This window comes from Scyliorhinus canicula, chromosome 7, assembly GCF_902713615.1.
Source record: "Scyliorhinus canicula chromosome 7, sScyCan1.1, whole genome shotgun sequence".
Lineage (NCBI taxonomy): Eukaryota > Metazoa > Chordata > Chondrichthyes > Carcharhiniformes > Scyliorhinidae > Scyliorhinus > Scyliorhinus canicula.
In genome coordinates this window covers 39,601,722-39,627,096 of record NC_052152.1, presented here as the reverse complement: position 1 = coordinate 39,627,096, position 25,375 = coordinate 39,601,722, and the positions used below count along the sequence as shown (strand labels likewise).

General features: G+C 51.4%; 1 protein-coding gene across 1 annotated transcript in view; it reads right to left on the bottom strand.

Annotated features, from left to right (window-relative positions):
* zpld1a (zona pellucida-like domain containing 1a) overlaps positions 1-25,375 on the bottom strand; it is a 107,832-nt gene that overhangs the window by 7,806 nt on the left and 74,651 nt on the right. The window contains exon 10 of the mRNA XM_038801225.1: positions 17,783-17,812. Within this exon, the coding sequence (XP_038657153.1) occupies positions 17,783-17,812 (30 nt within the window). The remainder of the gene's footprint in view (positions 1-17,782; positions 17,813-25,375) is intronic.

The window sequence follows — 25,375 nt, the reverse complement described above, 5'->3', positions numbered from 1 at the left end:
CCGGGGCCACGTGCGACCAGTGGGCGCCACCATCTTGCCCCGCCCCCACAACGTGCGCCACCATCTTGCCCCGCCCCCGCAACGTGTGCTCCATGGACGCCGCCATCTTGCCCCACCTCTACAATGTGCGCTGCATGGGCGCCGCCATCTTCTCCTCAACAGGTCCTCCGGACGCCGCCATCGCCGCCATTCTGTTTCCCCCACTGGACTGGATCGCTGGATCCGGGTCGCCGACGCTCTCCAGCTGAATCCTCGGATGACCACCCGCTGCTTGCCTCTATGACACTGGACCAGTCCCGTCCTCACAACCTGGCCACTGCTTCGACGACAGTGGAAATCAGTGGCCACGCGACCTCTTGCCTACTGGACTCCGGGAGCACCGAAAGGTTCATCCACCCGGACACGGTAAGGCGCTGCTCCCTCGCGGTCCACCCCGCCAACCAACGGATCTCCCTGGCCTCCGGATCCCACTCTGTCTCGATCCGAGGTTTCTGTGTGGTCAATCTCACTGTCCAGGGCATAGAATTCAGCAGTTTCCGCCTCTACGTCCTCCCCAACATCTGTGCTGCACTATTGCTGGGTCTGGATTTTCAGTGTAATCTCCAGAGCCTCACCTTCACATTCGGTGGGCCCCTGCCCCCACTCACTGTTTGCGGCCTCACGACCCTCAAGGTTGAACCCCCCACCCTCTTTGCCAATCTAACTGCGGATTGCAAGCCCGTCGCCACCAGGAGCAGATGGTACAGCGCCCAGGACAAGGCCTTCATCAGGTCCGAAGTCCAGCGGTTGCTTCGGGAGGGTATCATCGAGGCCAGCAATAGCCCCTGGAGAGTCCAAGTGGTAGTGGTTAAAACTGGGGAGAAACGCAGAATGGTCGTGGACTACTGCCAGACCATCAATCGGTACACGCAGCTCGACGTGTACCACCTCTCCTGCATATCTGATATGGTCAATCAGATTGCACAGTACCGGGTCTTCTCAACGATTGACCTTAAATCCGCCTACCACCAGCTTCCCATCCGTAAATCGGACCGTCCATACACCGCCTTCGAGGTGGACGGTCGCCTCTATCGATGTCTTAGGGTTCCCTTCGGCGTCACTAACGGGGTCTCGGTATTCCAAAGAGAAATGGACCGAATGGTTGACCGGTACGGACTGCGGGCCACGTTTCCGTACCTGGACAATGTCACTATCTTCGGCCATGACCAGCAGGACCACGATGCCAACCTTGCCAAATTTCTCCACAACGCCACTCTCCTCAACCTCACCTACAACAAGGAGAAGTGTGTGTTCATCACCAACCGCTTAGCCATCCTCGGCTACGTAGTCCAAAACGGACTCCTGGGGCCCGATCCCGACAGCATGCGCCCCCTCATGGAGCTTCCCCTCCCCCACTGCCCCAAGGCCCTCAAACGCTGCCTTGGGTTCTTCTCCTACTACACCCAGTGGGTCCCAAACTACGCGGAGAAGGCCCGCCCACTTATGCAGTCCACTCAATTTCCCCTCACGGCCGAGGCACAACATGCCTTCGCACGTGTTAGAGCAGGCATAGCCAAGGCCGGGATGCACACAGTAGATGAGACACTGCCCTTTCAAGTAGAAAGCGACGCTTCAGATGTCGCCCTCGCCGCCACTTTAAACCAGGCAGGCAGACCTGTGGCATTCTTTTCACGCACTCTTCATGCCTCTGAAATTCGACACTCGTCTGTTGAAAAGGAGGCCCAGGCTATCGTTGAAGCGGTGCGGCATTGGAGGTATTACCTGGCCGGCAGGAGATTCACTCTCCTCACTGACCAGCGGTCGGTAGCCTTCATGTTCAACAACACGCAGCGGGGCAAGATCAAAAATGATAAAATCTTGCAGTGGAGAATCAAGCTCTCCACCTACAATTACGAGATTTTGTATCGCAAGCTCAACAAGCCCCCAGACGCCCTCTCCCGAGGTACATGTGCCAGCGCACAAGTAAACCAGCTCCGTGCCTTGCACGACAGCCTTTGTCACCCGGGGGGGTAACTCGACTGTACCACCTCGTCAAAGCCCGCAATCTGTCCTACTCCGTCGAGGAAGTACGGACAGTCACCAGAGACTGCCAGGTCTGTGCGGAGTGCAAGCCGCACTTCTACCGGCCAGACCGCGCGCGCCTGGTGAAAGCGTCCCACCCCTTTGAACGCCTCAGTGTGGATTTCAAAGGTCCCTTCCCCTCCACCGACTGCAACACATATATCCTCAGTGTGGTCGATGAATTCTCCAGGTTCTCCTTCGCCATCCCATGCCCCGATATGACGTCTGCCACCGTCATCAAGGCCCTCAACTCCATCTTCGCTCTGTTTGGTTTCCCCGACTACATCCACAGTGACAGGGGATCCTCATTCATGAGCGATTAGCTGCGTCGGTTTCTGCTCAGCAGGGGTATCGCCTCCAGCAGGACGACCAGCTACAACCCCCGGGGAAACGGGCAGGTAGAGAGGGAGAACGGGATGGTTTGGAGGGCCGTCCAGCTGGCCCTACGGTCCAGAAACCTACCAGCCGCCCGCTGGCAGCAGGTCCTCCCGGATGCACTGTACTCCATCCGGTCTCGACTGTGCACCGCCACAAATAACACACCCCATGAACGTGTTTTTACCTTCCCTAGGAAGTCCACATCCGGGGTGTCGCTCCTGACTTGGCTCGCAGCTCCAGGACCGGTTCTTCTACATAGGCATGTCCGACTCCAGAAGGCGGATCCCTTGGTGGACAGGGCACACTTGCTCCACGCCAACCCCCAGTATGCCTATGTGGAGTTCCCCGACGGCCGCCAGGATACGGTCTCACTCAGGGACCTGGCTCCCTCAGGTGCCACTCCCGCTCCCACACACTTCCCCACCCACGCGCCACCCTCCCCTCCCCTGGCGCTCCCAGCATTAGCTCCGCCAGGTCCATCCCTCCTTCCCCTGCCCACGCTAGAGAATGAGGAAGATTTTGGCATGCTCCCGGAGTCATCCAACTACTGGCCAGCACCAACACCGCCAGCACTGACGTCGTTGACGCCGACACCGCCAGCACCGACATCGCCACCACCGCTACGTCGTTCCCAGCGAACCGTCAGACCACCGGATAGACTTAACCTCTGACGGGCACCAGACTACATGATGGACATATTTTTTTTTTCCCCTCCCCTCTGTAAATTATTTGTAAATCTGTATATAGTTCCACGTCACCCCAGCCGGACTCATTTTTAACAGGGGGTGAATGTGGTGAATCACTGTGTGCACCTGTATTAGGGGATGTAAGGTAGGACCTGCACTACAGGTTCGCCAGTAGCCCCTGCCAGCTAGCTCCGCCCACAAGGTGCCGTATAAATATGCGTGTCCTCCTCCTGATCAGCCATTTCGCCAGCTGCAGCAGGAGGCCACGCATCTGACTGTAATAAAGCCACAGTTGTACCAATCTGAGTCTTTTGTGCAATTGATCGTGCATCAGGGGGCGAGTGCCGGGGAGGGGGGAGAGGGCTAGTGTCGGGGAGGGGGGGCGAGTGCCGGGGAGGGGGGAGAGGACGAGGGAGGTTGTCCGCCTGCCCAGCTGCCAGCCTCCAACAGTCGCGCCCATGCAGCCCATGGCACCTGGCTGCGGGGTGGGGGAGGGTACGGGCAATGATGACATGTCGTCGTTCCCCCCCACCCCCTGCAGACCGTTACGTTTGATGATCAGCTAGCGATGTTGGCCGCCGTGGCTTCTACACATTGCCCTGGGGGAGGAGGAGGAGCGTGCCAGGGAGGCGGCGCAGGCTGCCGCAGAGGAGCATGCCGCAGAGGGGCAGATGGCAGCCGCCCAGGCTGAAGGGCCGCCCGCATGCCCAACAGGACGAGGAGGAGGAGGAGGAGGAGGTGGTTCCACCACGGCAACGGAGAAGCCAGAGGAGGCCCCGTGCGTACCGGCCCTGCTCATCGTACCAGGATCTCACGGACCGGGAATGCAGGAGGAGACTCCGGATGAGCCGGGAATCCGTGGCACACATCTGCCACCTGATGGCACACCTGGCACCGTGTGGCACTGGGGGAGGACACCCTCTCCTCGTGTCCGTCAAGGTTACGGTGGCACGGAATTTTTATGCCACGGGGGCATTCCAGGTGCCGAGTGGGGACCTGTCCGGCATCTCACAGGCATCGGTGCACCGGAAAACCCGGGCAGTGACAATCGCCCTATATGCCATTGCAGACCGCTACAATCAGTTCCCTATGGACCGGGCAAGCCAGGATGCCCGGGCAGCGGGCTTCGCTGCCGTGGCCAGGATGCCCAAGGTCCAGGGTGCGATCGATGGGGGCACGTCGCCGTGAGGCCACCTGCAGATAACAGGGCCGTGTTCACCAATAGGAAGGGGACCTATTCCATGAACATTCAGGTGGTCTGCAACCACCGCATGATGATCCTGCATGCCTGCGCCTGGTACCCGCGAAGTGTACATGACTCGTAGTATTGGCGCAGTCTTACATTCCCGGCATGTTGAGGGACGCCAACCCCGGCTGAGGGGCTGGTTGCTGGGCGACAGGGGTTACCCGTTGCGGTCATGGCTGATGACGCCTATACGGAGGCCACAGACTGACACGGAGAACAGCTACAATGATGCCCATGCAGCGACCAGGGGTGTGACAGAGAGGTGCTTTAGCCTGCTAAAAATGTGATTCAGGTGCTTGGACTGCTCTGGAGGGGCCCTCCAGTACCCGCCAGATAGGGTCGGCCATATCATTGTGGTGTGCTGCGTCCTACACAACATAGCCCAGCAGAGGGGCGATGTACTGCAGGCAGAGGAGGGGGGAGTGGAGGAGCAGCAGGACGAGGCGCAGTCCTCCAAAGATGAGGAGGATGGGGGCAATGGTCAGGACAGACGGGCTAGACATGGGCGGGAGGCTGCCCACCGTTACCGACTGGGCCAGTGGGCATGGGACAGGCTGGTGGCCGCCCGGTTCACTTACTAGGGGGGCGTGGGAATCGGCGAGTATGGGCACAGACCGCACACCACAGCACCAGCCGACCACCCCCCCCCCCCACCCACCCACCCACCAACCGCATTGGGCGAGCTGTCAGCCTGTCCTGCCCGTTGCCCACCAGATCCACCTCGGACGGAAGGGGGGGGGGGGAGGGGGGGGAGTCCGATGTGCCATGGTGTTCCGGGACCTCCCCTACAGGGGGACCCGGGACGGGCCCCAGCACCTCCTCTTCCCTCGGGGTGCCCGATGGCCCCCGGGCCTCTACATGGGTCGGGGATGCGAATGGACCGGCCATCCAACGCCCCCCCGACACCTGGCGCTGCCAGTCCTGGAGGCCTGCCCTGGTATCGACAAGGGTCTGCAAGTCTGGGCGATGCCAGACAGCACATGGGCAATGGCGCCGTTGTCCTCAGCGATGGCCTGCAGGGACTGGGCCACAGCCTGCTGAGACTGGGCCACTGCCTGCTGAGACTGAGCCATGGCCTGCTGAGACAGGCCACGGCGTTGAGTGCCTCTGCCATCTGCCGCTGGCTCTGGCTCATGGCTTCCTGTGAGAGGGCAGCCATGTCCTGGGCCACAGACGCCGCCTGCATGAACGCCCCTGGCCTTGTATACTGCTGCCCATGTCTGACACCGTCGCACCCATTGCCTCCACCGCAGACGCCACCCGTGCGATTTCGGCCTGGGTGGCACACATGACCAGCACCACTCCCAGCTCCTGGACGCGGGTGCACTCTTCCACCTGCGTCTGCAGCTGCTGCAAGCCAGCCGTCACCCCCTACGATCGTCCCTGGTTTGGTGACTGCATCAGGTCTATGGGTGGATGTGGTAACTCCAGGAAACGGGACCCGTCTGGGCGGCAGATTTTTGCTTGCGCCAGGATGCCCTCCGACCTCCCGGCCCCTCTGCTGCTCCTACCTCCATACGGCAGTGTTGTGCGCACCAGTGAGTGTACCAGAAGCCTCATCACTAAAGTGCCCGACCGAGGTGAGTGTCTCTGCGATGGTGAAGTGTGTTGGAGACAGCAGTGGCATTGGGTAGTGAGCATTGCCCGACCCAGAATCCATGGTCCCCTGGGGTGGCGGGTCGTGTCCACCTGTCTGTTGTGTGTCACTGTCCTGTCTTTCAGTGTCATGTGTGCCGGTGTCCCGGGTAGGGGTGTCCCGGGTAGGGGTGTCCCGGGTGGGGTGTCCCGGGTAGGGGTGTCCCGGGTAGGGCTGTCCCGGGTAGGGCTGTCCCGGGTAGGGGTGTCCCGGGTAGGGGTGTCCTGGGTAGTAGTGTCCTGGGTAGTAGTGTCCTGGGTAGTAGTGTCCTGGGTAGGGGTGTCCTGGGTAGGGGTGTCCCGGGTAGGGCTGTCCTGGGTAGGGGTGTCCTGGGTAGTAGTGTCCTGGGTAGGGGAGTCCCGGGTAGGGCTGTCCTGGGTAGTAGTGTCCTGGGTAGTAGTGTCCTGGGTAGGGCTATCCTGGGTAGTGGTGTCCTGGGTAGGGGTGTCCTGGGTAGGGGTGTCCCGGGTAGGGGTGTCCCGGGTAGGGGTGTCCCGGGTAGGGGTGTCCTGGGTAGTAGTGTCCGGTTGTAGTGTCCTGGGTAGTAGTGTCCTGGGTAGTAGTGTCCTGGGTAGGACTGTCCTGGGTAGGGGTGTCCTGGGTAGGGCAGTTCTGGGTAGGGCTGTCCTGGGTAGGGCTGTCCTGGGTAGGGGTGTCCTGGGTAGGGGTGTCCTGGGTAGGGGTGCCCTGGGTAGGGCTGTCCTGGGTAGGGCTGTCCTGGGTAGGGCTGTCCTGGGTAGGGGTGTCCTGGGTAGGGCTGTCCTGGGTAGGGCTGTCCTGGGTAGGGCTGTCCTGGGTAGGGCTGTCCTGGGTAGGGCTGTCCTGGGTAGGGGTGTCCTGGGTAGGGGTGTCCCGGGTAGGGGTGTCCCGGGTAGGGGTGTCCTGGGTAGGGGTGTCCCGGGTAGGGCTGTCCTGGGTAGGGGTGTCCCGGGTAGGGGTGTCCTGGGTAGGGGTGTCCCGGGTAGGGGTGTCCCGGGTAGTGGTGTCCCGGGTAGGGGTGTCCCGGGTAGTGGTGTCCTGGGTAGGGCTGTCCTGGGGAAGGCAGTCCTGGTTAAGGGTGTCCTGGCTCGGCTGCGACGGAGGCCTGTGGCTGCCCCCCTCATCGCGGATGTCACACGCCTGCATCGCCGCACTCGCACAAGACGGGGCATCGTCTCCTTATTGCTCCGGGCCTGTCACTGTCTCATGGCTGCCCTGGGGCGTCCTGCGGGCGTCGCATGCCGGAGGGGCTGGGCCTGCCCCTTTCTTGTGGCCGCCCTGGGGTGTCCTGCCAGTGTCGCATGCCGGAGGGGCCTGGCCTGTTCCTGTCTCGTGGCAAGCCAAGGGCGTCCTGCGGGCGGTCGGCATCCGCGGGGATGGGTGCCTTGACGTTTGGTCCTGCAATACGCAATACAGCAGCATGGTTAGGCACACGGGCAGTGATCGGGGGATATGGGGGAGTGAGGATATTGGGGAGATGGGTTATGGGTAGGGGGATATGGGGGAGGGGGGATATGGGGGGATATGGGGGAGGGGGGCTATGGGGGATATATGGGAGGGGGATATTGGGGTATATGGCGGAGGGCGGATATTGGGGGATATGGGGGAGCGGGGATATGGGTGAGGGGGATATTGGGGGTTATGGGGGAGTGGGGATAAGGGGGAATTGGGATAAGGGGGAATGGGGACGGGCCGTGGGGGGTCTCATTTGGTGGTGCGCTCCCAACCTCTGCATCGGCAACCTCCCGGTCCTTGGGTCCGCCTGCCAGTTCCAGGGATATGGGGGATATGGGTGAGGGGGATATTGGGGGTTATGGGGGAGTGGGGATAAGGGGGAATCGGGATAAGGGGGAATGGGGACGGGCCGTGGGGGGTCTCATTTGGTGATGCGCTCCCAACCTCTGCATCGGCAACCTCCTGGTCCTTGGGTCCGCCTGCCAGTTCCAGGGATATGGGGGATATGGGGGAGTGGGGATAAGGGGGAATCGGGATAAGGGGGAATGGGGACGGGCCGTGGGGGGTCTCACTTGGTGGTGCGATCCCGACCTCTGCATCGGGAACCTCCCAGTCCTTGGGTCCACCTGCCAGTTCCAGTGCCCTCGGTGAGTGGTATCTCAGAGTGGTATCTCATCAGCTGTGCCCTCTCCGGTCCTCTCACGCTCCCTGTTGTTGTGTGCACACTTCTCCTGTGGGGTGGCGGGCGGGTGGGTGGCAGAGATAAAGGGCAACAGTGTTAGGCAGGGATATACATGCAGGCTAGCGGTTGTGCATATATTGGCATAGGTACGCAGCACAATAGGGTTAGGGTTGATTGCACCTTGGGGTGTACCGCACATCGGTGGAAGTGGGTACTCACCCTGGCTGCCCTGACAAGGTCATTCACCTTCTTGTGGCATTGTGCGCCTGCCTTTGGTGTTGCATCCACAGCGCTGGCGGCCTCTGCCACCTCCCTCCACAGGCGCCGGCTGAGGCATGGGGCAACCCTGCGGCTGTGTCCGGGGTACAGGGTCTCCCTCCTCTGCTCTATTGTATCCAGGGGCACCTCAATGTCGCGCTCATGGAACCTCGGGGCTGTGCGGAGGGCGGCTACCTTGTCAGGTCTTGGGGGGGGTGGGGGTGGTGGTGAGGAGGGGGCTTCTTTTCTGCTGTGACGCCGCCTGGCGTCAATGGCGGGTGGCGCAGTCGCAAATGGCGTCACGCCGCTACTAGCCCATTCCGGGCCGGAGCAGTTGCGCCATTTGGGGGGGCCCGACACCGGAGTGATCCGCTCCGTTTTTGGCGCCGGGTCCCGGCCATCGCGCCGATTATCGGAGAAATTCGCCCAGTGTCCTTTCAGGAGCTCCATTGCTTCCGAGTAAGTGGGCGCATCCCGGATGAGAGGAAAGATGTCAGGGCTCACCCGTGAATAAAGGACCTTGAGCTTCTGTGTGTCCAAGGGTTGTTCAGCCGATGTTCGGAGGTAGCTTTCGAAGCAGGCTAGCCAGTGGTCCAAGGCAGACGTGGCGTTGGCTGCTTGAGGGTGCAGCTGTAGGTGATCAGGCTTGATGCGAAGTTCGATTATTGTAAAATCTTTGTTCAATAAATTGATGCACTATCAATTACTACAAAGATGAGAGTAGTGAATAATTGAGGCTTTATTGAGCAAAGATGTGTGGCCTCCAGTAGCTGCTACCAGAATGGGAGCAGCTCCGGTGAGCACACACATTTATACGCTGACTACTGGGGGAGCCAGCAGGCAGGGATTTACCCATGAACCTCTAGTACCTCTTACCGTACTACATCTAATATATAGATACTACATCTAATATACAGTTAGTGGTGACTACCACACGCCCTATACACCACCTTCAGCTGTATCAGCCCCAACCCCGCACACAGGCGAGACATTCACCTCTGCAGCATCTCACACTGCAATCCCTCCACTAGCGCCGCTCCCAGATCTTCCTCCCCCTTTGTTTTAGCCCCTCTGTGAAGACCATATCCTCCTCCAAATCCTCCCGTAAATCACCGAGCTGACCCCCCTCTCCAACCTCCCCCCTATCAATTACTTTAAATCTATAGCTCATTGGATTTTGATATATAGACACCATGGGCCTGAATTTTCAGGATCGGAAGCACACAGCACCCAAGAGTCGGCGTGTATGCATTCCTACTGACTCTGACAGGCCCGCTGCCATTTCACGCTCAGTTGAGTATTAATTAACAGGTTAGACTTCTGTCCACATTTGGATGGAAGTCCCGCCTTGGAGAGCTATCTGCCAATCAGTTCAGTCCCAGTGCTGCAGTGACAAGAAGAGGCACTGCAGCGCTGGGCCTGAACCCAAGGCCTGGACCACACTTCAGGTAAGTACCCGGGGTGGAGGGAGAGGGTAGGGTAGGGGATGTGCTGAGGGTTGGGGGGGAAGGGTCAGAAGGGGGCAGGGCAATCTCAGTGTAAGGGGAGGTTGTCCTGATTGGAAGAGAGGGCCGGATCTCTCAGGTCCCTGAGGGGAGGATGTCCCCAGGCTGAAGGTGACGTCCAATTAACTCCCGCCTTCTTCTCATTCGAGATTAAGCGGCCTTCATAAGGGCATGGGCGGGCTTCCCGTGTGGGGCTCTGCCTGTCCCACTGTAAAATTGTATCTGGGTCAGAGTGGGCAGAATGCTTTCTATGCTATTTGAGGCTCCCCCCCTCACTATTTGAGGCTCCTCCACCCCCCCCCCCCCCCCCAACCCACAACCTCAGAACCTGCCGATGGTGGAGTGTAAAATTCTGGTCCATTTAATTTTGTGTGCCTCAATTTAATCAGCCCTTAGTCTCATGTGTTCAACATAAAACACCCCAAAAATATTCAATCTCTCTGCATAGCTAAAAATATGAATTTTTGACAATATCTTCCAGCATGATTACCTTCTTGTAACTAGGTGACCAGGCGTGCAGGCAGTACTCTCGCCTATATTTACTTCTGTTTTGTAACGTTCCAGCATCAAGTCTCAGCTCTTAAATTTGATGCCCCAGCTAATAAGGGAAAGTATTCTGTGTACCTTCTGAACCACCTTACCTACTTTTACCTTCAAGGATCTATGGACATGCACCATCAGGCCCTTTAGTTCAGCTACATTCCTCAGTAACTTACAATTTATTGTGTATTCCTTAGTGTTGTTTGCCTTCCTCACATGCATTACTTCAAACTTGTCTGAATTGAATTCCTTTTGCCACTTTTCTGCTCACCTGACCAGTCCATTGACATCTTCCTCAAGTTCACTGTTTACTTCCTCACGGTCAATCACATGATGACTGCTAAATTCTCAATTAAGTACTCTATATTTAAATCAAAGGCGGCAATTCTCCAGGGTTACTAGCCCCAGCCGGGATACACAATGGCCCGTTGAACCGGGCAAGATGGCCAGAACAGGATTCTCGCCAGGCGTCAAACACGTTGCGAATCTCCTGGTCCATTGTGCCTGACCTGGTGAGGTTCTTGCCTAGAGTAGGGGGAAACTTGATTACAGCTGATCAACCTGCACTTAAATATACTGGCCAAGTTTGAGGCTGAATGTTCCGGACTCTCGCTATGGACGACCAACCCCCCCCCCCCTCCACCGCTGGAAGTAACCCAGGCGCCAATCTCTGCTGGGCCTGGCAAGCAGGAAACGGGCACTGTGGACTGCAAGTGAGAGGGAAAGGGGGGCTCCCTCGGCACCCTGGAAGTCCTTCAGGGGAAGTGGGGGTCGGAGGGCTTGGACCTGCGTCCTGATCTCCGAGGAGTGGGACCTGTGAGTTTAGGCCCTGTCCTATCAAAGCCAGTACAAAATCCACCCCTCTCCAAATGAGTTTCCAAGTGCTATTGAATCGCACCTGATTAGCACTGCCAGCACCAGTGGGAAACCCACTGGTTTTCCCGCCAGCGGCAACACATTGTTTTTAATCAGTTGAATCGTGGCCAAAATCTGAAAGGAGGGGGCTCAGTACTGAACCCTGTGGAACCTATTGGAAAAAGCCTTCCAGTTACAAAAATGCTAATCCTTTACTTCCTCCTACTTAGCCAACTTTGGAACCAACTTGTCACTTGCCTTTGCATTCCATGCTCTCTTACTTTTCTGGCCAGTCTGCCATATGGGACCTTTTTAAAATCCTAGTAGATAGCATCTAATGTGCTACCCTCATTGGTCCTCAATGTGCTGCCTTTATTGATTCCTCAAAAAATTCAGTGGTTCTTTGTCAGACATGATCTTCCTTTAATAGCTCCATGTTGATTGTGCGTGATTCATCTGTACCTTCCTAATGATGATTTAAATTATGATGTCAGATATGCTCGCTTTCAACTGGTCATGTCTTCAAAGAAAAAAATAAAGTAGGAGAAATTAGAAAGGGAGTAAACTCATAAAAGATCGAAAAAGGGGAGCTTCTACAAGTATAAAAAGGAAGAGGGTAGCTAAAGTAAATTGGTCCATCAGAGGATTGCGTCAACACTTAGTCAAATAGAGAGAGACTACAGAATACAATGATATGGAGGGATCTGAGTGTCCTCATACATGAATCACTAAAGGAGGTATAGCAATTAATTAGGAAGGCAGATGTAATCTTGGCCTTCATTGCAAAGGAAACATATAAACAGGAAAATCTTGCTACAAATGTACAGGGCATCGATGAGAAGACACCTAGAGTACTGTGTACAGAGTTGGTCTCCTTATTGAAGGAAGGATATACGTGCATTGAAGGCAGTTCAAATGAATTTCATTGATTTGATTCCAGGGATCAAGGGGTTGTCTTATGAGGAAAGGTTGGGCAGGTTGGTCCTGTCATCATTGGAGTTTAGAAGAATGAGAGGTAATTTTATTGAAAATTGCCAAGGTACGTCCTGTACACAAAGACCAGGACAAGTCCAACCTGCCTATTACTGCCCGACCAATCTGTTCTCGATCATCTGTAATCTGATGGAATGGGTCATCAACAGTGCTATCAAACGGCACTTGCTCAGCAATAACCTGCTTACGGACACTCAGTTAGGGTTCCGCCAGGATCACTTAACGCCTGACCTCATTAGAGATTTGGTTCAAACATGGATAAACAGCTGAACATCATAGTTGTAGTGAGAATGACTGCCCTTGACATCAAGGTTGCATTTGACTGGGTGTTGCATCAAGGAGCCCTAGCAAAACTGGAATTAATGGGAATTTGGGGGAAAACTCTCTGTTGGTTTCAGTAATGCCTAATACAAAAGAAGATGGCTGTGGTGGTTGGAGGTCAATCATCTCAGCTCCAGGACATCACTGCAGGAGTTCCTCAGGGTAATATGCTAGGCCCAACCATCTTCAGCTGCTTCATTAATGACCTCCCTTCCATCATAAGGTCAGAAGTGGAGATGCGTACTGATGACTGCACAATGTTCAGCACCATTCATGACTCCTCAGATACTGAAGCATCCATGTCCAAATGCAGCAAGACCTGTACAATATCCAGGCTTGGGATGACAAGTGGCAATTAACATTCTCATCACACAAGTGCCAGGAAATGATCATCTCCAATCTAACCATCATCCTTTGATATTCAATGGCATTACCATTACTGAATCCCCAACTATCAACATCCTGGAGGTTACCATTGACTAGAAACTCAACTGGACTAGTTATAGTGTAGCCATGGTTACAAGAGTAAGTCAGAGTCTAGGAATTCTTCAGCGAGTAACTCACCTCCTGACACCCAAAGCCTATCCACAATCTGCAAGTCAGACGTCAGGAATGTGATGGAATACTCCCCACTTGCCTGGATGAGTACATCTTTAACAACACCCAAGAAGCTTGACATTACCCAGGTAAAAACAGCCCACTTGATTAGAACATAGAACAGCACAGAACACTCCCTCCACCACCAGCGCACAGTAACAGCAGTATGTACTGTCTACAAGATGCACTGCAGGAATTCACCAACGCTCCCTTGGGCAACAGCTTCCTAACACGTGACCGCTACCAACTAGAAGTAAAGGGCAGCAAATTACTGGGAGCATCATCACCTGGAAATTCCCCTCCAAGTCACTCAACATCCTGACTTGGAATTACATCAATGTTCCTTCACTGTCACTGGGTCAAAATCTTGAAATTGTGGATGTACCTACAACCTATGGACTGCAGCGGTTCACGAAGGCAGCTCACCACCACCTTCTCCAGGACATTTATGGACGAGCAATAAATGCTGCCCGAGCCAGCAATGCCCAAATTTCTTGAAATTATTATTTTTCTTCATTCTGAGGGGCTTGACACAGTAGATGATGAGGGGATATCTCCCCCATGACAGTCTAGAAAAGGGGCACTGTTTCAGAATGATGCATTTTCCATTGAGGATAGTGATGAGAAAGAATTTCTTCTCTCAGAAGTTTGTAAATCTTTGGACCTCTCTTCCCAGAGAGTAGGTCATTGAATGCATTCAATAGTGAGTTAGACAGATTTTTGATCCACAAGGGAGTTAAGGGGGCAAACAGGAAAGTGGAGTCGAGGCCATGATTGGAACACCAGTGATCTTGCTGAATGGCTGAGCTGGCTTGAGGGGCTGAATGGCCTACTCGTCTTCCTATTTCTTGTGTTCTTATGCTCAAATAATGGAATTCCAAATGTAATAGGATTTAAACTAGTTTGGCAAGAGGGTGGGAGCCAAAACAAAGGTGAATTAACTTAAGGGGAACTAGAGAGTAGGGCCAATAAGACTCAGAGGAAGAGCAGGTGGTGGGATGCGGTTGCTGATCAAACAGGGTCTGGTTGACTGAAGTGCATTTGTTTTAATGCGAAAAGTGTAACAGGGAAGGCAGATGAACTTAGAGCTTCGTTTAGTACTTGGAACTATAATGCTGTTGCCATTATAAAAACTTGTTAAGGGAAGGACAGGATTAGCAGCTTAAGATTCCAGGATACAGATGTTTCAGGTGGGATAGAGGGGGATTTAAAAGTGGTGGGGGAGTTGCACTACTGGTTAAGGAGAATATCACATCTATACTGCGGGAGGATACCTCGAAGGGTTCATACAGCCAGACGATATGGGTAGAGCTGGGGAATAGGAAGGGTGTTGTCACAAAGCTGGAGGTTTACTGTCAGCCTCCCAACAGCCAGTGGGAGATAGAGGAACAGATATGTAGGCAGATTTTGGCAAGGTATAAAAGTAACAGGGTTGTTGTGGTGGTAATTTTAACTTCCCCTATATTGACTGGGACTCACTTAGAGCTAGGACTGTGGAAGGGGCAGAGTTTGTAGGGAGCATCTAGCTGGGCTTCTTGAAACAGTATATAGATAGTCCAACTAGGGAAGAGGCCGTACTGGACTTGGTATTGAGGAATGAGCCCGGCCAGGTGGTCAACGTTTCAGTAGGGGAGCAGTTTGGGAACAGTGGCCACAATTCAGTAAGCTTTAAGGTACTGATGGATAAAGATAAGTGTAGTCCTCAGGTGAAGGTGCTAAACAGGGGGAAGGCTAATTGCAACAATATTAGGTCGGAACTGAAGAATGAAATGAAAAATGAAAATCGCTTATTGTCATGAGTAGGCTTCAATGAAGTTACTGTGAAAAGCCCCTAGTCGCCACATTCCGGCGCCTGTCCAGGGAGGCTGGTACGGGAATCGAACCGTGCTGCTGGCCTGCTTGGTCTGCTTTAAAAGCCAGCGATTTAGCTGAGTGAGCTAAACCAGCCCCTGTAGATTGGGGGCAGATGTTTCAGGGCAAATCAACATCTGGCATGTGGGAGGCTTTAAGTGTAAATTGATAGGAATTCAGGACCGGCACGTTCCTGTAAAGATGAAGGATAAGTAGACTAGGAGACTGGGAACACACAAAGCAAGTGGGAATACAGGGAAAGTAGAAAGAAACTTAAGCATGCAGTCAGGAGGGTGAAAAGGAGCACAAAAAGTCATTGGCCAGCAGCTTTAAGGAAAATCCCAAGGACTTTTATACATTTACAAAGAGCAAGAGGGTAGCCACAGAGAGGGTTGGTCCACTCAAGGACGGGGGAGGGAATCTATGCATAGAGCCAGAGGAAATAGGTGAGGTATTAAATATGAACGTTGTGTCAGTATTCACCAAAGTGGATGATAAGTCTGGGGAAGGGTGTATAGATAGTTTGGGGTCACGTTGAGATCAAAAGAAGGAGGTATTGGGTCCCCAGGGCCTGATGGGATATACACCGGAATACTGAGAGAGACAAGGGAGGAAATTGCTGGGGCTTTGAGAGAAATCTTTGTATTCTAACTGGCTACAGAGGAGGTCCCAGAGGATTGGAGAATAGCCAATGTTGTTCCTTTTTTTTTTAGAAGGGTAGCAAGGATAATCTAGGTAATTACAGGATGGTGAGCCTTACGTCAGTGGTAGGGAAATTATTGGAGTGGATTCTTCGAGACAGGATTTATTCCCACTTGGAAATAAGTGGATGTATTAGCGAGAGGCAACATGGTTTTGTGAAGGTGAGGTCATGTCTCACTAACTTGATTGATATTTTTGAGGAAGTGACGAAGATGATTAATGAGGGTAGGGCAGTGGACATTATCTACATGGACCTCAGTAAGGCCTTTGACAAGTTTCCTCATGACAGACTGGTACAAAAGGTGAAGTTGCATGGGATCAGAGGTGAGCTGGCAAGATGGATACAGAACTGTTCGGTCATGGAAGAAAAAGGGTAGCAGTGGAAGAGTGCGTTTCTGAATGGAAGGCTGTGATTAGTGGCATTTCTCAGGTGTCAGTGCTGGGACCCTTGCTGTTGGTAATATATATAAATAATTTGGATGAAAATGTAACTGGTTTGATTAGTAAATTTGTAGACGACACAAAGTTTGGTGGAATTGCGGGTAGCGATGAGGAACTTCAGAGGATACAGCAGGATATAGATTGATTGGAGACTTAGGCGGAGAGATGGCAAATGGAGTTTAATTTGGAAAAATGTGAGGTAATGCATTTTGGAAGGTCCAATATAGATGGGAAATATACAGTAAATGGCAGAACACTTAAGAGTATTGATAGGCAGAGGGATCTGGGTGTACAGGTACACAGGTTACTGAAGGTAGTCAAAAAGGCACACGGCATGCTTGCCTTCATCGGCCAGGGCATTGAGTTTAAAAATTGGCAAGTTATGTTGCAGCTTTATAGAACCTTGTTAGGCTGCACTTGGAATATAGTGTTCAATTCTGGTCACCATACTACCAGAAGGATATGGAGGCTTTGCAGAAGGTATAGAAAATCTTTACCAGGATGTTGCCTGGTATGGAGGGCATTAGCTATGTGGAGAGCTTGGAGAAACTTGGTTTGTTCTCACTGGAGTGACACTGGAGGTTGAGGGGCCTGATTGAAGTCTACAAGATTATCAGGGGCATGGACAAAGTGGAAGAGTCAATTACTAGGGTGGTGGGAGCCTGGAACTCGCTGTCGGGGGAGGTAGTGGAAGCAGATACCATAGCGAATTTTAAGGGACATCTTGACAAATACATGAATAGGATGGAAATGGAGGTGTATGGTCCCCGGATGGGTAGGGGTTTTTAGTTCAGATGGGCAGCATGGTCGGTGCAGGCTTGGAGGGCCGAAGGGCCTAGTCCTGTGCAATAATTTTCTTTGTTCTTTGTTTTTTGTTTCTTGGCCAACACTTAAAATTCTGGATATATTTTACAAGGTTCTAGGCAATACGTGTTGTTGTTTTCATATATCTCCACCCCTTGGGGAAACATGTGAAGCAGTGTGAGAGTTAACAGGGTGATTAAATGTCTCAGCGACAAAACAGCAAAGCTCCTTCCTTGGTTTCAGTTTGGAAGTTAGTCCTCTATGATGGCAGGGCTTTATGGGCTCCCACCTCTTTTCCGGGGCATGGGAATGGAGGCGGCGTCCACACTCACCAGATGCGGGCATCCCTGCTGCCTGAATTTAGAGCCAGAGTTCCAGTTCGCAGTAGTCAGGACTGCAAGCCTTCTGACTCAGAGATGGGATGCTATTACAAAGTAAATGGATGCTCCTGCAGCAGTCTTTCCAATGCTCTACAGGAGTACTCTGTATAGAATTCTTTGCTTTTTAACTCCTTTTGTATTATGCCCTGCATGTTATAATACATTTATCCAATGCCTGCGCTGTGTCACTCTCTTGTTACAAGTGCAGAAGAAGCAGGTTTAGGCCAGAGGTAATTTTGAGAAGCACAATTATAATAATGCTATATATAAGAACCCAAGCAAATTACCTTCCCTCTACTCTGTTGAAGGCACCAGTGAAGTATATTGTGATAAGGAACAACGAGACATTTTAAACTTGGGAAATTTGATGATGATCTAAAACTCAAAAGAAAATTAACAGAATAAGTCTTACCAACTTGGGATTTGTTTGTTGCTGTGTCATCTGTCAGAGGCAGAAGAAACAATAAAGCAGTTAGGCAATACAAGAACAAAGATTTTATGTGATTTATAGATCAGCACAGCACTGAAATATTTGATCCTGTATAATGCCCCACTGGAATATATCCCAGCATGTTGAGCAATGTACATTACTTTCAACAATTAGAATATTTACCTGATGGAATTCTAACTTATTTGGCGATTTATACTTCATCCTATTGTGATTTTGTAACAAAGTATTTAGTTCCACTTGATACTTGGTTGTCCCTTGTTAATAAATGTTTTAATAAATTGAAAGGCAATTTTCTGTAATCAGTGTAATCTGACATTGGTGTATGCATATTATTTTCTGGTAATTTTATAACTCCAGGTTGAAACACCCATTGCAATACTGCAGCATAGTATTCAATCACCCATTATTCTTCATTGCAACCTGTCATCTCAATAATGGAGTCGTCAACCCAAAACAATATCAGACATTTTTCACAAAGATGCCACAATAAAAGCAATCCTTTGAACTGGCTGACACGGTGAGTTAATAAGCCATCTTTTTACTTCCAGTATCTGGATTTGAATCAAGCACAAAATGTTCTGATCAAAGTTTCTTCTCTCTGCTGATTGCAAGGTTTTTATATGAAAAGGGCTTGGACAATGTCAGTAATGTCCTGGATTGTACGTGTTCACCGCAGAAAATTGCCCAACTCTCAGTCTTACTCAGATTGACCATTAGGATGGCTGATGTGGGAAATGGAAACATTCACATTTGAAGTTTGGGGAAATTGTTAGAGCAAAGTAGAAGGAACTTTGTTCAGATCCTACTTTTAACAGGTGTGTTTGGATATATATTGACTAGGAGCAATTTTTATTTTAAATACAAATGGAATGATTTTCTATGCTTACCACCTGGTTGGTAATAAGAAAGCATTGATTTCCTGGTTTTCCCAATTGTCATCCCTTTAGAGGCGACCTGCTCTGCTGATTTGCTGCCTAGGTGGCGAAGGCAAAACTTTACCCCAATATGTTGTCTGACATCAAGTCGGGTTAAAATCATAAAGGATTAGCTCCTGAGAGATACTAGCTAAATGTGAATTTACTTATGTGGAGGGATCTGCCTTTTCATTTTTAAAAATAAATTTAGAGCACTTAATTATTTTTTTCCATAGTAAGGGGCACAGATAGGAGCTTCTGTAGATGTGAAAGAGTCCAGGATGGTATGTTGCCTCCCTAATGCGAGGGTCACGAATGTCTCTGAAAGAACACAGGACATCCTGAAGGGGGAAGGTGAACAGCCAGAGGCCGTAGTACCCCCTATGTACTAACAGCATAGGCAGGAAGAGCGATGAGGTCCTGCAGAAGGAGTTTAGGGAGTTGGGCAGTAAGCTAAAAAGCAGGACCTCCAGAGTTGTAATCTCAGGATTACGCCCTGTGCCACGTGCCAGAGAGGCTAGAAATAGGAGGATAGTGTAGCTATGGCTAAAATGTGGCTAAAATGGTGGTGTAGGAGGGAAGTTTGGCTATCACAGGAAGGGCAGGATTGGTAGCTGAATGTTGGAGGATATAGATGCTTCAGGAGAGTTGGGGGGAATGTAAAAGAGGTGGGGGAGTAGCATTACTGGTTAAGGAAAATATTATAGCTGTACTGTGGGAGGACACCTCAGAGGCCTCATACAATGTGGCAATCTGAATAGAGCTCAGGAACAGGAAGGGGGCAATCACAATTTTGGGGTTTATTACAGGCCTCCCAAATACTAGTGAGAGATAGAGGAGCAGATAGGTAGAGAGATTTTGAATAGGTACAAAAGCAACAGGGTTGTGATAGGGGATTTTAACTTCCCCTATATTGACTGGGACTCACTTAGTGCTAAGTGGATGGGGCAGAGTTTGTAAGGTGTATCTAGGAAGGCTTCTTGATGCAATATGTAGATAGTCCAACTAGGAAGGGGCAGTACTGGACCTGGTTGAGGTTTCTGTCGGGGAACATTTTGGGAATAGTGACCACAATTCCGTAGGTTTTACGGTACTTTTGGATAGGGATGAGGATATCCCTCACATTAAGGTGTTAAACTGGATAACATCAGGCAGGAATTGAAAAATTTGGATTGGGTGTGGCTGTTGGAGGGTAAATCAACATTGGACATGTGGGTGTCTTTCAAGCAACAGTTGATTAGGATTTGAGAAAATCACGTACCTGAGAGAACGAAGGATAAGTAAGGGAAGTTTAGAGAGCCTTGGATAACGAGGGATATTGTGAGCCTCGTCAAAAAGGAAAAGAAGGCTTTTGTACGGTCTAGAAGGGTGAGGACAGTCAAAACCCTTGAGGAGTATAAAGAAAGTAGGAAGGTAATTATGCGGGAAATTAGGAGGGCTAGGAGGGGTCTTGAAAAGTCCTTAGCAAGTAGGTTTAAGATGAATCCCAAAGCTTTTTATTCAAATGTAAAAAACAAGAGGGTGGCCAGGGAAAGGATTGGATCACTTAAGGACAGTGGGGGGAATCTATGATGAGCCAGAGGAAATGGGCGAGGTTAGAGATGGAAGATTTAAAGGCACCCCACCAGCTTCAATTCTCGGGTAACCTAGAAAAAATTGATGAGCTTTTAAGCAGCAATTCGGATTCTATATTGTAGCCCTTGGCCTGCAGGCACAGCCTGACAAGAGGCTTATTGCGTTGCTGCTCCAGTAGCAGATCTTCAAGCAACAGAACTATATACCTTCGCCTGTGACAGTGAAGAGGAGAGCAAGCACTACGTGAGGTACTTCAGTCGGTATTGCTCTCTGAAAAAAAACGAAGTATGTGGGGTGGCACGGTGGCGCAGTGGTTAGCACTGCTATTTCACAGCACCAGGGACCCGGGTTCAATTCCGATCTCGGGTGACTGTCTGTGTGGAGTTTGCACTTTGTCCCCGTGTCTGCCTGGGTTTCCTCTGGGTGCTCTGGTTTCCTCCCACAGTCCAAAGATGTGGATTGTCCATGCTAAATTGCCCCTTGGTGTCTAAAAGGATAGGTGAGGTTACGTGGATGGGGTAGAGTCGTGGGCCTAAGTAGGGTATTCTTTCCAAGGACTGGTGCAGACTCGATGGGCCAAATGGCCTCTTTCTGTACTGGAAATTGTATGATTCTATGAATGTGACACATTTAGTACGCATACCCAGAAAGATGAGCTTCAATCAGAATATCATATCAAGATGTGTCATGCAAAGGAACGGGCTGCACAGAAGACCAGCACGCTCAACAGAAAAAATGTTGCCACCATAAGCACTATGACGTAGTCAAAAAAGAAACGTGACCTCGGCATGAGAGGCCATTTTGAGAGCACTGTGACGCAGTCGAAAAAGAAACGTGGTCTCAGTGCGGGTGGCCATTTTGGGCAGCCGACCGGATCCGCCATCTTATGCCAGAAATGTGGCAACCGACATGGCCCACGGCAATGTCCCGCATATGGAAAAGTATGCTCCAGGTGTGGCCAGACAAATCTTTTTGCGAAACAATGTTTTTCGCGTCCTACAGTGGACCAAATCAGATCAGTTTATGTAATTGATGAGATGCCTCCGAATGAACAGTTCTTCCTTGATCTCATTTCAACCAAGTATCAGAAGAGTCCGACCCATAAAAGTCCTTCTAGGGCAGCACGGTAGTGCAGTGGTTAGCACTGATGTGATGTTGTATGAAGTAAATAATGGCATGATGGGCAAACTGGGTACAATGAAATAAAAACTGACTTCGCATGACCTAAAACATGACATGACAAATACAATCAGAGAAGGTCAAGTTGTTCCGAAGTGCCTGGGCTCTGTAAACTCTGATAAGACTAACTCGTCATAACCCAAAGCAGTCTAAATACGACAAGATAGGGTTTGGACGAGTCTCCGCCAATTCTTAAACATGGGATCAAAAGACAAGATAATGATATGAGACCCAGCGTCCTGAAGGGTCAGCAAGATGACGCCTGTTTTATGATATTGTTTATGTTTGTACTTCTGATCGAATTCCTGACCAAACTGTAGTTACACAATCTTGATTCTGATAATGTATGAATACTGAGCTGATTCTCTGTGAAAGCGCAGAACTGGAGAAGGAAATAGTAGTCTTGCTGACTGCTCCCTGACTTAAAGTTTCAGCCATTTCTGCATGCAGTTGTAATTCGCAAATAAAGCCTTGTTTTGTTTTCTTAACGAGCGTTGTTGAATCTTTCTATCACAGTTCAGAAGCGGGAAAAATATTGACTTTGACACTGATGCCTCACGGCGCCGAGGTCCCAGGTTCAATCCTGGCTCGGGGTCACTCTCCATGTGGAGTTTGCACATTCTCCCCGTGTTTGCCTAGGTTTTGCCCCCCCAACCCAAAGATGTGCAGGGTAGTGGATTGGTCATGCTAAATTTCCCCTTAATTGGAAAAAATTAATTGGGTACTCTAAACTTATTTTTAAAAATGTTCTTCTGAAAAGTCGTGATGATAGAAAGGACAAACACGATGCCATCAAAACCAGATGGGGGAACGCAGTGTACCAACTCCGGCAGACAAGGGGGACCTTCTACAAACACGGAGACAAGGCTGGTCGCCTATTGGCTCACCAGCTGAGAAAGCAGGCAGCCATGAGGGAAATAGCGCAGGTAAAGGATAGCAGAGGCAGACTGGTAACAGAACCAAAAGAAGTCAACCAGGCATTTTAGACCTTCTACTGGGGACTGTACACCCCCAAGCCCCCCAGTGAGGACGCAGGAATGAAACAGTTCCTACACCGACTGGAACTACCAGTTGTGGATGAAGACAGAAGGGCGAGCTGGAAGCACCAATAGACCTGGGAGAAATCATGGAGAGCATCAGCTCCATGCAGGCGGGGAAGGCACCGGGACCCAACGGGTTCCCGGCGGACTTCTACAAAAAATCTGCACCAGTCCTGGCCCGACACGTAAGGGACATGTTCGCGGACTCACTGGCAAGGGGCTCACAGCGAATATCAGGCGGCTGTTGAATGTAATAATGACCCCCCCCCCCCCCGGGGAGAGAACACCAGAGGTAATCGCAGAAAAGGCCTTCGACAGAGTCGAATGGAACTACCTTCTCGAGGTACTGGAACGATTTGGGCTAGGAGCGGGATTCATCACCTGGGTAAGGCTGTTGTACAACGCTCCCAAAGCGAGTGTCCAAACTAACACCACCAGCTCTGAATACTTCCAGCTACAGAGAGGAACAAGACAGGGCTGCCCCCTGTCCCCATTCTTGTTCGCGCTAGCGATCGAACCCCTGGCGGTAGCCCTGTGGGATGTGAAAAGCTGGATGGGAATCCGGAGAGGAGACAGAGAGCACAGAATTTCATTCTGTGCAGATGACCTGCTCCTCTAAGTCTCAAAGCAAAGGAGGGACTGAAGGCAATACTGCAAATACTGAAAGAGTTTGGAACCTTCTCGGGCTACAAACTTAACCTGGGCAAAAGCGAGACATTCCCAGTGAACCCAAAAGGGGGAGGGACAGAGTTGGAGGGGCTCCCGTTCTGGATCGGTCTCTAGTTTCCCCCCTTCCACATTCCCCCCTCCCTTCCTCCCTGTGGTGGTCACCACTAACTGAAGTGGTCACCACTAACAGAGCTGGAGTGTGGGGGGGGGGGGGGGGGGGGGGGGAGGGGGGGTTTGTAAGAACCCGAGAATTCCCAAACAGACACTGCAAAGGGGGCTTGGCCTTACCAAACCAACAATACTACCACTGGGCAGCAACGGCAGAAAGAGTGAGGGGATGGGTACAAGAACCCGACCCAGATTGGGTACAAATGGAGGAGGCATCCTGGAAAGGAACAACCCTCCGGGCCCAGGGTACAGCAGCACTTCCATCCTCCTCAACAAGATACACAACGAGCCCAGTGGTAGCGGCCACGCTGAGAACGTGGACCCAGTTGAGACAGCACTTCAGGATAACCAAAATGTCCCCCATGGCCCCCATATGCGACAATCACAGATTTCCATCTGCTAGATACCACCTTCAAAACATGGAGGTGGGACGGGGGCACACTGACGGTCAGGGACTTCTATGTTGGGTGCAGACTGGCGACACTGGATGAACAGACGAGGAAGTGGAAACTAGCAAAAGGACAGGAATTGAGACACCTCCAAAGAAACACTTCCTCCGCAAAGAGACAGTAGGGTACCCCGGGGCCCCAGAAAACACACTACTAGAGGACCTAATAGGCACAAGCAGCGAGAAGGGGGGGCTATGTGGGAAAATATACAGACAGCTACTGGACAGAGCTTGAACACCACTGGATGAGACCAGACAAAAATGGAGGACGAACTGGGGACAGAAGTAGGATGGAGACTCTGGAGCGAAGCACTGAGCAGGGCAAACTCCACCTCTTTCTGCGCAAGGCTCAGCCTAATGCAGCTCAAAATGGTTCACAGAACCCGAATGAGCAGGTTCTTCCCGGAGGCGGAGGAAAAATGTGAGCTTTGCCAGAGGGGCCCGGCCAACCACAGCCACATGTTTTGGGCTTGTCCCAAACTTGCTGTGTTCTGACAGCCTTCTCCGAGGCAATGTCCAAGGTTGTGAGGGTAAGGGTGAAGCCATGCCCAATAGTGGCACTCTTCAGGGTATTGGAGCAACCAGAGTTACACATGGGAAAGGGGGCTAACGCCCTTGCTTTCACTTCCCTAATCGCACGCAGGACAATCCTGCTTTGCTGGCGATGGGCAGCACCATCCACGGCTCCAGACTGGGGAGGCGGAAGAAAGGTGGGGAAACCACAAGAGAAGAGGAGAGAGGAGGGGCGCTGAAGCCAAAGGGGAGGGTGGGGGAGTGATGCACTATCAATTACTACAAAGACGAGAGTAGTGAATAATCGAGGCTTTATTGAGCAAAGATGTGTGGCCTCCTATAGCTGCTGCCAGAATGGGAGCAGCTCCGGCGAGCACACACATTTATACGCCGCCTACTGGGCGGAGCCAGCAGGCAGGGATTTACCCATGTACCTCTAGTACAGGAGCCTTACCGTACTACATCTAATACAGTTAGTGGTGACCACCACAGGGAGGAAGGGAGGGGGGAATGTGGAAGGGGGGAAACTATAGACCGATCCAGAGTGCAACAAAATGTACATAGAGCCAGTTAAATGAAGGACAAAATAAACCTCTCTGTACAATATAGTAAATTATCATGGGCAAGAAAAATGTAATGTACATACACAACTGTTTATAAATATGAGAAATGGCAATAAAAAGATTTCCCCAAAAAAACAGATGGAAAACTTTAGTTTGACACATTGGTAAATTGCAATCTCGACATGGGAATGAGAGCCAACCTCCTCAGTCTGTCCGATTTGCACTGGTTGCACGTTCAGCCGAAAGTTGTCGATCAACCAATACTACCGATACACTACGGTAAGATGGAGATTGAGATGTTGGGTGAATGTGAGCTTGAATATTGCGCGCACGACACAATGTATATGGTACCATTTTCCATTGTGGATATGAAAAGTGAGTCCATCATAGAAGCGGATGTGTGTGAGGCCCTAAACTTCATTGAGCGGCAGTACGTTCCAGACAGCGAGTGGCTAGACGAATACTACAAATCTCAATGAGATATG